The 10,799-nt window shown below is 51.7% G+C and overlaps 1 protein-coding gene across 3 annotated transcripts; it reads right to left on the bottom strand.

Moving 5' to 3' along the window:
* Positions 1 to 6,372: 6,372 nt before the first annotated feature.
* Positions 6,373 to 10,530, bottom strand: LOC125425536 (anaphase-promoting complex subunit 15-like). Of its 3 annotated transcripts, none has more exons than XM_048483126.1 (4): positions 10,474 to 10,530; positions 9,765 to 9,890; positions 7,617 to 7,676; positions 6,373 to 6,624 (listed from the first exon to the last, which is right to left on the bottom strand). In XM_048483126.1, exons 2-4 carry the CDS (start codon positions 9,882 to 9,884, stop codon positions 6,388 to 6,390), a joined length of 417 nt encoding a protein of 138 aa, XP_048339083.1. In that variant the 5' UTR covers positions 9,885 to 9,890; positions 10,474 to 10,530; the 3' UTR covers positions 6,373 to 6,387. The 3 variants fall into 3 exon arrangements, with proteins under 3 accessions (XP_048339083.1, XP_048339081.1, XP_048339082.1); XM_048483124.1 differs by having other exon boundaries at positions 10,362 to 10,483; XM_048483125.1 differs by lacking the exon at positions 10,474 to 10,530 and having other exon boundaries at positions 6,373 to 6,621.
* Positions 10,531 to 10,799: the final 269 nt, after the last annotated feature.

The following is a 10,799-nucleotide window of genomic DNA, read 5'->3' as shown; positions in this document are numbered from 1 at the left end:
TAGCTGGGAGGGAGAGAGAACGGTGCGTGGAATATCCCGTAGGGATGCGTCTCCCCCCTCCCCGGGGAGGCGGGACAATGCATCAGCCAGCTTATTGCTTTTACCGGGGGAAAAATGGACCGTAAAGGAAAAGCGAGAGAAAAAATCAGCCCAACGCAATTGTTTAGCGGACATTTTGAGGGGTGTGGAAAGCGCAGCCAAATTTTTATGATCCGACCAGACTTGAAAGGGGTGCTTGGCTCCTTCTAACCAATGGCGCCAAGTGCTCAACGCAAGTTTGATGGCAGCGGTTTCCTTATCTCCGACAGTCCAGTTTAGTTCGGAACCAGAAAATTTTTTGGATAAATAAGCACACGGTACCAATTTATTGTCTTTATTTTTCTGCAAGAGGGCAGCGCCCAGCGCCTTGTCCGAAGCATCCACGTGAACGATGAAAGGAAGCTCAGGGTCGGGATGTGTCAGAATTGGCTCAGTTGTGAAAGCTGTTTTCAGCTGCTGGAACGCTAATTGGCATTCCTGCGACCAGGGGAGGGGGCCCCCGGGCTTGGCCGCTTGGGCGTCCTTTCCTTTAGTGCGTAAAAGATCAGTGAGCGGTAAGGCAAGTTTGGCAAAATGGGGAATGAAGTCACGATAGAAGTTAGCAAAGCCTAAGAAAGATTGCAATTCCCTTCTATTGGTGGGGGCAGGCCAGTCAACCACTGCGGCCACTTTAGCCGGGTCCATTTCTAGACCGTCAGAGGATATTCGATAGCCCAGGTAGTCTATGGAGGTTTGGTGAAAACAGCATTTTGACAACTTGGCAAAGAGGGAGTTATCAAGTAAACGTTGTAAAACTTCCCGGACTAAAGCCTCATGCTCTTCCAGTGTCTGTGAGTAAATCAAAACATCATCCAAATATACGACTACTCCCTTGTACAATAAATCATGTAATACTTCGTTTATGAGGGCCATGAAAGCCCCTGGGGCCCCAGCTAATCCGAAGGGCATTATTAAATATTCATATTGTCCGAATTTTGTATTAAATGCTGTTAAATGTTCGTACCCCTCCGCGATGCGAACACGATAATAAGCTTCCCGCAAATCCAATTTGGTAAAAATCCGGCCTTTGCCTAGGGCATCCAAGAGGTCCTTTATTAAGGGCAAAGGATATTTGTTGGAGATGGAAACAGCATTTAGTCCACAATAATCAGTACACAGTCTTAACGAACCGTCCTTTTTCTTAACAAATAAAACAGGGGCGGCATGGGTGTGTTTTGTGGCTCGCCGTATGAAACCGCGGGCTAAATTTTTATCTAAGAAGGCGCGGAGCTCCTTTTCCTCGGTGGGACTCATACGATAGATCCTACCCTTAGGTAATTGGGCTCCGGGTTGTAGCAGGATCTTGCAATCAGTATCTCTATGGGGGGAAGTTGATCGCACTCCTGTTCCTGGAAAACTCTAGATAGGTCTTGATACGCCTTGGGGATTTCTACAGCAAGGGGAGCCGACAGTACATTGAAAGCTGTAGCGATGGTTGCTTCCCCCTCCCCTACCGATGGATCTTCCCCCCCATCCATGTGATCTCCGCAGGGGGGATCTGAGAATTGAAGGATTCGCTCCTTCCAAACGAAGGTTGGTTCGTGTAAAAGTAGCCATGGCATACCTAAAACAATGGAGTGCTTTGCAACTGGAGCAAGAATGAAACTAATCTTTTCCCAATGATCGTTGCAACGGAGAAGTACCGGTTGGGTTTTGAACCGGGCCGGACCCTCACCACCCAGTGGGCTACTGTCCATTTGGGTGAAAGGAATGGGCTTCACCAAGGGAACTCGGTCTAAACCGAGTTCCTCGGCCACTTGCGGTTTCATAAGACAGTGGGAGCAACCTGAGTCCACAAGTGCAGAGGCCAAAATGCGCGTATGTTTACTGGGGTTGGCTAAGGAAGTCAAAATAGTAATGGGCGCGCTGCCTTCACTCACCGGATCAGGAGAAGGATTAAGATCCACGGGTGCCGCTGAAAGACTAAGCGCAGTTTCTTCCTCTTCGACATCCTCATCAAAAGTAGCTTTGGACGATCCTTGAGTTGGCAGGCTGGATTTGCGTGGAGGCTTGGCAGACGGAGTGCGGGCCCCCGGGAGGGGAGGCTTCTGCTTCTTCGGGCAGTTGGCAGCCAGGTGGCCAGGACCTCCGCAATAGAGGCACAATCCCAAACGGCGACGGCGTTCCGACGTGGTCTCAGCCGCTACGGCCGGGCTTGGTTTTCTAGCGGCCGGCGCCGGCATGTTGGCTGGTTTCGGGCGTGGGCGGCCTCCAGCGCGGGCATAGGCAAGACGGGCAGCAACCTGCGAGCCGAGCTCGATCCAATCCGCAAGCGTTTGCGGGATCCGAATAAGGATCACTGTTTCACGAAGTTTAATATCCATTGCTTCGAAAAAATACTCGCATTTCATGCGCTCGGGCCAGTCCGGTGGAAGTTTACTGGCCGCTGCGCGGAATTCACGGGCAAAATCAGCAAAGGAGCGGTTGCCCTGTTGGATGGTTTTTACTGTACGGATGGCATCGTTTTCAGCATTGGGATCTTGGAATCGAATGCACAACGCTTGGAGGAAGCCCGCTACCGTGCGGGTAACGTCCCCCTGCAATTCATAAAGAGAAACAAACCACTCAGCGGCTACCCCATCCAACACCGACCCAATGTCTCGTATTTTTTCGCGTTCAGAACAATATAGATCATGAAATTCTTGCATATGAGCATCAAGTTGCAGAATAAAGTAAGGAAGTTTGGACGCGGTACCATCAAAACGAGCTGGGATGGGGGGTCTGTAGAACCCTCTTTCAATCGCTCTAGGTGCGTGTTGGGGTTGCTGCCGCATGTAACCTGGTTGTTGTACTGGATAGGGTAGGGGCGCTGGAGGAGCAGGGGGTTGAGGAGGTGCCCCAGGTTGAAAAGCTGGAACCGGGCCGCGAGGCGCCGCGCCTCCGGCAGGAGGGATGGCCGTCGGTGCGGGGGTGAAGGTGTAGGCACCAACTGGGGCTCTAACCAACGTCTCACGTTGTCGTCGTAGAGTTTGCTCCCGTTCAGCCAATTCCCTTTCCTTGCGTGTTAAGGCATCTTGGTGCGCGTGCAAAGCTGCCCTCTCTCGATCCAATTTAGCTCTTTCGTCTTGTTGAACGGCTAAAGTCAGTTCATTCTGGGTTTGGATGGCTTTGATGTTGTCGCGCTGGCGCTGTAAATCCAGTTTGGACTGATCCAGCACTTTGTCATGAATCGTTAGATTCTGTTGATACTGTTGACGCAACGCTTCTCTTTCACGGTCCAACTCCATTTGGATTTCCTGGCGTTGCTTTTCACGGTCCCGTTGCAGACTTTCACGGTCCCGTTGCAGATTCTCGCGCTCCTCCTCCCACAGTTCGCGCTCGCGCTCCCAGGCAAGTTTGGCGTCCCGCAGCATGGCTACCGCACTGTCCCAATTTTCTTTCGAGGGCATGGGTAACGATTCGGGATCGGGATCCAGTTCCTCCTCTGATGGTTTTTCCTCCACGCCTCCAACTGCTCCAAGGATTTCACCCATTCGCTCGTTCGCTCCCGGGTTAGGTGCTGCCGAGGTGGTATGGAACCCTCTTCCGATCATCGATCCAACCCTCGTCATCGTCCCTGCTTCCGCTGTAACTTTGGGACGAGCTCCGGTGCTATGCCACTGCTGATCTCTGGGAATGTCCTCGAAGTATTTGTCCAGGAACCTTTCAATGGATTCTTGGGTGTCAGCATGAATGGTAGATAATCCAAACTCCTCAGGGACTGGCTGCATCTGGGGTTTGTAATACACACGTTGCCGGGTGGAAATGAACCGGTCAACAGGCGCTCGATCCATAGATAGCGCCCCAAAAGTCTCATGCATCTCCACACGATCTGAACCATGTCGATCGTCCCAAGGGAAGAGAGGCAGACTCGAACTGGACCGAGGTCGGGAGAGAGGCACCAGCGAAACCGGATCATCTCCCGGATCCTCGGAGTCTGGAAGGGAAGGCTCGAAACCCTCTATGGGGGCTATCGTGCCTTCCACATGGTCAAGAGTACTCAATCTCTGCATGTTAGAACACCAGAGATCCAAACGCAGTCAAGAGAAAAAAATGAGTTAGATTCCTGCCATAATGTAAGGAATTCCAAAGAGCAGAAATAAAAAGGCTTTTGATTATAAGTCTGTTTATTCAGACATCCTGGAAAGCACACACACACGACATGGCAGGAATGGGCATCCCCGCTCAAACAACAGGTTATAATGCTGACTAACCCATCCCCCCTGCCCCGTTCTCATGAGAACGGAATTCTACTATGCAACAGCGAGATAAGCATTCTCACAAGGTTGGTGCAGGTCCTGGCCGGACGCCCGGCCAAAAGAATCTCCTTCAAGGTCGGGTTAGGCTGTAAGGGAAACAAGAACAACTGAGATCCTTACAGAGACTCCCTAAGTAGGTTTACTCAGACAGAAGTCTCAGGGCATTTGACAGGGAAACTGATGCCCAGGAAAGCAAGGCAAATTCAGATTTTGCAATCTGTCAAGTGTTTCCTTCTCCAAAAAGGGAAAGCAAAGCCTGCAATAGGCTGCGCAGGGGAGTCCCAGAGGTCAGCTGCAGGAACCCACCGGGGAAGCAAGAACTTCCAGCCGACACTCCAAATCTCGGGAGCAATGTGATGACTTGTGCGTGGTGCCGTGCCACTCTGGACGGGAAACAGACCATAGAGCAGCCAGGTCGGCCTCCTCTTCCCCAGCAGAAACCCTGGAATTCTGCTCAGCCTCAGCAATGAAACCAAGCCCAGCAAGGAGCCAGCAAGATGTAGTGAATAGAAGAAGAAGAAGAAGAGGAGGAGGAGGAGTTTGGGTTTATATCCCCCCTTTCTCTCCTGCAGGAGACTCAAAGGGGCTTACAATCTCCTTGCCCTTCCCCCCTCACAACAAACACCCTGTGAGGTGGGTGGGGCTGAGAGAGCTCCGAGAAGCTGTGACTAGCCCAAGGTCACCCAGCTGGCGTGTGTGGGAGTGCACAGGCTAATCTGAATTCCCCAGATAAGCCTCCACAGCTCAGGCGCCAGAGCTGGGAATCAAACCCGGTTCCTCCAGATTAGATACACGAGCTCTTAACCTCCTACGCCACTGCTGCATGGCATTAATCACAGAGTTGGAAGGGTCCATAGAGGCCATCCAGTCCAACCCCCTGCTGAATGCAGGATCAGCCTAGAGCAGTGATGGCGAACCTTTTCGAGACCGAGTGTCCAAATTGCAACCCAAGATCCACTTATTTATTGCAAAGCGGCAATTTAACCTGAATAACCCCCTTGAGAAGGGGCCAGCCTGCTGTAGCCTCCAGCAAGTCCCACATGCGCCTCTCTGCCTCCTCATCACACCCCCCCCCACCCCCCGGGGCAGCAGCCACCTGGAGCACAGGCACCAGGCCCGCCAGCCCAGTCCTCCCTGCTTGCTGAGGCGCACGCACATAAAGTCCAGCGGCCCAGGTCAGCCTAGATCAGCGGTGGCGAACCTTTGGCACTCCAGATGTTGTGGACTACAATTCCCATCAGCCCCTGCCAGCATGGCCAATTGGGAATTGTAGCCCATAACATCTGGAGTGCCAAAGGTTCGCCACCACGGGCCTAGGTGTCTATGTGTGTGTGTGTGTGTGGGGGGGGGATTTCCCCCCCACATGACGAACTCTGCGTGCGCGTGCCCACAGATAGGGCTCTGAGTGCCACCTCTGGCACCCGTGCCATAGGTTCGCCCCCACTGGCCTAAAGCATCCCAGACAAATATTGGTCCAGTCACTGCTTGAAGACTGCCAGCGAGGGAGAGCTGCCCACCTCCCTACCACCAGGCAGCTATTCCATTGCTGAAACTACTCTTACTGTAAAAAACTTTTTCCTAATATCCAGTCGGAACCTTTCTCCCCATTATTTATACACCTTATTGTGAGTTCCATCCTCCGTTGCCAATAGCAACAGCTCCCTGCCTTCATAAGAACATAAGAACAAGCCAGCTGGATCAGACCAGAGTCCATCTAGTCCAGCTCTCTGCTACTCGCAGTGGCCCACCAGGTGCCTTTGGGAGCTCACAGGCAGGATGTGAAAGCAATGGCCTGCTGCTGCTGCTGCTGCTCCCGAGCACCTGGTCTGCTCAGGCATTTGCAACCTCGGATCAAGGAGGATCAAGATTGGTAGCCACAGATCGACTTCTCCTCCATAAATCTGTCCAAGCCGCTTTTAAAGCTTTCCTCCAAGGGACAGGCCGTCAAGTGGCAGATCTCCCCCTCTACCATGGAAGCTTGCTGGGTGACCTTGGGCACCTCAGACACATTCAGCCTGGCCTACCTCACAGGGCTGTATTGTGAGAAAATGGATGAGGGGAGAACAATGTTTTAAAAAGCCGCTCTGAGTCCCAACCGGGGTGAAAAGCAAGATATGAATAAAACAAATGGACGGTAAATGGAAAATGCACGTGCGCCTCTCCAGACCTCGTTAATCTCCCCGTCATCCGGAGACTCGTTGTAGTCGTTCATCTCGTCCATGTCCTGCATGTCCTCATCGTCTTCGGAGTCTTCCTCGCTGTCTTCATCGTCTTCGTCATCCTCCTCTTCCTCCTCGTCATAAGTCTGCTAAGGCAAAGCAAAGGATGGGCTGTCACTTCCCCACCACGCTTGGCTTCCCTCCAGCTGTGCCCTCCACCCAAGGCAAGCAGGCAGTTCTCCACTGAGGGTCCCTCTTCCAACACCTTCAAGCCTCACCTGCGCCACTATCGACACCTGACCTCCTGGTACCTGTTGGCATCACAACTGTCAGTCCTGTTGCCATGGGTAATGCAGCTGGGAACCTGTTAAGCAACTCCGAGCCCCCCTCTGCACAACATTAAGCCTTACGTCCCCCCCCCAACAGTCCCCCCCACCAGGATGGCCGCTTGTTTTGAGTTCCATTTACATAGTTTCTTCCTTGAACAGAACTTGGCTGCCAGTGTTGAAAAATACTAGAGTCAAGACAGTGTCCAACCAGCTCCACACAAACACAGGATGACTATAGACAAAGGAAACAAAGGCCAGGATACTTCTATTCAGATGCTCCCACCAGTGACCTTGCTATCTCCATGGTTACTCCCATGCTATAGACTTCATTGTTACTCATACTTCTATTCAGATGCCCTCAACTATTGACCTGGTTGCCTTCTTTGTTACTCACAGACAATGTTTCTTCACCCACCCTGGACACTTAACAGATCTGCCACTCCACTTGCTTTCCCAACATCAGATCCTCTGAAGAAGCCAGCCACAGATGCAGGTGAAACGTCAGGAGAGAATGCTGCTAGAACACGGCCATACAGCCCGGAAACCACACAGCACCCAAGTGATTCCAGCCATGAAAGCCTACGACAATACAACATGACCTCTGCACGCACTCTGCCTCCACCCCTCATAATAAGTTCCTGGTCTTTGTAAACCCCAATAACTCCCCATTGCTCCCCTTGGGCAAATGCAACCTCCAAAACTGCCAACGTCTTTCCCTTCTGGATGCAGAGACTCATCTACACCATGCAAGAAAGAACAAAGACACACACACACACCCATCCCAGAATGTCAAAGGATGGCACTGGCGTTACCTCGGAGGCAGGCTTCCCGATTGGGACCAAATTGTTATCCTTCTCTGCGATGCTCTGCAGCTGTAATCAAAGCACAAGAAGACACGCTCGCAACGGGAAAGTGGCCCAGTGCTTGCAACCAAAGGGCAGCTGAGATTGTCGGCAAGGCCTCTACCTCACTCCGTTTCTAGCTTTGGGGGTGGAAAACAGCCGGTTTCCCAGAAGTGGCAGGTGCCGCGTTTAGCTTAGGACAAGGGAGACTTGGGTTCAAATCTCCCGTCAGACAGGAAGCTTGCTGAGAGGCATTGGGCCAATTGGTCTCCCGGGGCTGCTGTGGGGATAAAACAGAAATGGGGAGGGGAGATCTACTGCTTTGAGTTCCTCGGAGAAAGGAAGGGTGGAATAAAAAAGTCAAATTCTTGCTCACAGGGATAGGTAAAACGGTTTGGCATCTTTTGCTAGGATGAACCCAATGTTCTGCATGCCTTCGGGTTCCCAGAACTCTCAGTCAAGTTGGTTGTTCCAAAACAAAGACAAAAGATTTTTCAGATCGCGTATTTATTTAAAACATACGTTAGCTGCCTTTCTACCTTGCAAAACTCACGGTGGCTCACAATGTAAATGACAAACAGCAACGCAAATATATAAGAACATAAGAACATGCCAGCTGGATCAGACCAGAGTCTATCTAGTCCAGCTCTCTGCTACTCGCAGTGGCCCACCAGGTGCCTTTGGGAGCTCACATGCAGGAGGTGAAAGCAATGGCCTTCTGCGGCTGTTGCTCCCGATCACCTGGTCTGCTAAGACATTTGCAATCTCAGATCAAGGAGGATCAAGATTGGGAGCCATAGATCGACTTCTCCTCCATAAATCTGTCCAAGCCCCTTTTAAAGCTATCCAGGTGAGTGGCCATCACCACCTCCTGTGGCAGCATATTCTGAACACCAATCCCACGTTGCGTGAAGAAGTGTTTCCTTTTATTAGTCCTAATTCTTCCCCCCAGCATTTTCAATGAATGCCCCCTGGTTCTAGTATTGTGAGAAAGACAGAAAAATTTCTCCCTGTCCACATTTTCTACCCCAGGCATAATTTTATAGACTTCAATCATATCCCCCCTCAGATGTCTCCTCTCCAAACTAAAGAGTCCCAAACGCTGCAGCCTCTCCTCATAGGGAAGGTGCTCCAGTTCCTCAATCATTCTTGTTGCCCTTATATAACGGATACAATTAAAAAACTCCAACTAGGACTGCCAATAATAAAAATCAATGCAATTGAGTCCTGAAATACATTCAACTGCTTCCTGAAGATTGGGGGAGGTTGTTCTGTGAGGGTGGGTTTGCTACCAAAAAGGCGCTGCCCCGTGAGTTTTTCTGATTGATGGGGCAGTCAGGAGGGCCTCTCCCTGAAACTGTACTTCCTGGACAGGAAAGTCTGGGAGGAGACAGCTGTGGGGCTGTGGCTTGATTTTGCTGGTGTCATTTGAACGACTGTCTAGCGCTGGGGTCAGGTCAGAGGTGGGATCCAGCAGGTTCTCACCAGTTCCCTAGAGTGGGTTACTAATTATTTGTGTGTGCCGAGAGGGGGTTACTAATTGGGTCTGCTTTTCCCTTAGAAATGCCATTAGGTCCCAAAATCATAAAGTCCTGTCGTTTCCTCTGTGGCTGGTTAGCGGAGGTAGAAAATGGGATCATTCTCCCTGTTGGGCTGTTTCAAAAACATGTTTTAGCAATATAGTCAAGTTCCTTGTTTAAGGAAAGGATCCTTCTTTTGATTTCTAGAAACAAAATTAAGTATTTGAAAGTATTAAGTATTTGACCGGCAGTCAATTAGAGGAGAAGTAGTTGTTTCTGTTGGCAGCAGATGATAGGACTTGCTAGAATGAGTTTAAATGATGGACAGAAAGAGACCAGCTGGAAATTAGGAACTTTTTTTTTACAGTAAGAGTTTTTTTACAGTAACAGAGAAATTATTAATGCCCCGCCCCCAGAATGCCCGGCCACGCCCCTGTCGTGCCCCGCCCAGCCCCATTGGCGCTACGCCACTGTTTAAATCCCACCACCATGGGAACCTGTTACTGAAATTTTTGGATCCCACCACTGGGTCAGGTTATGGCCAAGCACCTGACAACCGAAGGGCCCTTTGGCGGCCCGGATGTCCTGCGGGGCTCACCCAGGCCTGGTGCTGCTGCTCCTGCTGCTGAAGCTCGTTCTCGTCCACGCAGGGCCGGTCCAGGTTGAACCAGAGCGCCTCCGTGACTCTGGGGAGGAGGGAAGGGAAGAGGGTGGACATGCCTGCCTGGGGAGGAAAGGAGGCCGTGTGATGCAGGGTTTCCAACCTCCAGGTGAGGCCTGGGGATCTCCCAGGATTACAACTTCTTTCCAGACACAATAGGTCAGTGGGGAAAATGGTTACTTCAGAGGGTGGGAGGGATGGTGCTATGCTCAGAGTTGTCAACCTCCAGGTGGGGCCTGGAGATCCACGACTGCAACTGATCCCCAGGCGACAGAGGCCAGCCCCTCTGCAGAAAATGGCCGCTTGGGAAATTGGGCTCTATGGCATGATATCCCACTGAGGCCCCTCCTCTCCCCAAATCCCCAGGCTTCACCCCCAAATCTCCAGGAACTTTGCACCCCGGGAGTTGGCAACTCTAAATTTCCCACTGAGGTCCCCCCTCCCTTAATTGCACAAGCACTTTGCCCAAATCTCCAGGAATTTCCCCAAGCAGGAGTTGGCAACCCGGGTGCCCTGACTGCAAGCCGAACCAACCCGCGCTGGGGGGAGGGGGGGTGGGCACCCAAAGGGCGGAGGAAGAAGAAATCCCATCCGGGTCATGCCCATCTTTGTCACGTGGCCGACTGGGGAGTGGGTGTGTCCCCAACTGCCGCCTGAGCGGGAAACGCAAACCCAGATTCGAACTGCCGGAAATGCTCGGTGTCCCCGGAAGTGATTGTCTGGTTTTAAAAAAAATTCACCCCTGCTTATTCAAAAACCGTCGCTGCCCTGGTAAATACTTCCGGGTCGCAACGGAATGAGGAGAGACATTACCACGTCCCAGAGTGCGCATGCGCAAGAGAGATTTTTTAAAATGGTTCCTTCGAGACGCGCTCGCCCTCCCAGCCATAGAGATTCACCCATGCTTATTCAAAAACCGTCGCTGCCCTGCTAAATACTTCCGGGTCGCGACGGATTGATGAGAGAGGACCT

Source organism: Sphaerodactylus townsendi, unplaced genomic scaffold, assembly GCF_021028975.2.
Source record: "Sphaerodactylus townsendi isolate TG3544 unplaced genomic scaffold, MPM_Stown_v2.3 scaffold_716, whole genome shotgun sequence".
Taxonomy (NCBI): domain Eukaryota; kingdom Metazoa; phylum Chordata; class Lepidosauria; order Squamata; family Sphaerodactylidae; genus Sphaerodactylus; species Sphaerodactylus townsendi.
Note: the sequence above shows the minus strand (reverse complement) of the source record. Positions and strands in the feature narration are given on the sequence as shown.

Coding starts and splice junctions, on each gene's coding strand:
- LOC125425536 (XM_048483124.1), bottom strand. CDS start 10,433: ATGGGCATGACCCGGATGGGATTTCTTCTTCCTCCGCCCTTTGGGTGC. Junction 9,891..10,361: donor CCCCCCTCCCCCCAGCGCGG/GTTGGTTCGGCT, acceptor TTTCCTCCCCAG/GCAGGCATGTCCACCCTCTT. Junction 7,677..9,764: donor AGCAGCAGCACCAGGCCTGG/GTGAGCCCCGCA, acceptor CTTTGATTACAG/CTGCAGAGCATCGCAGAGAA.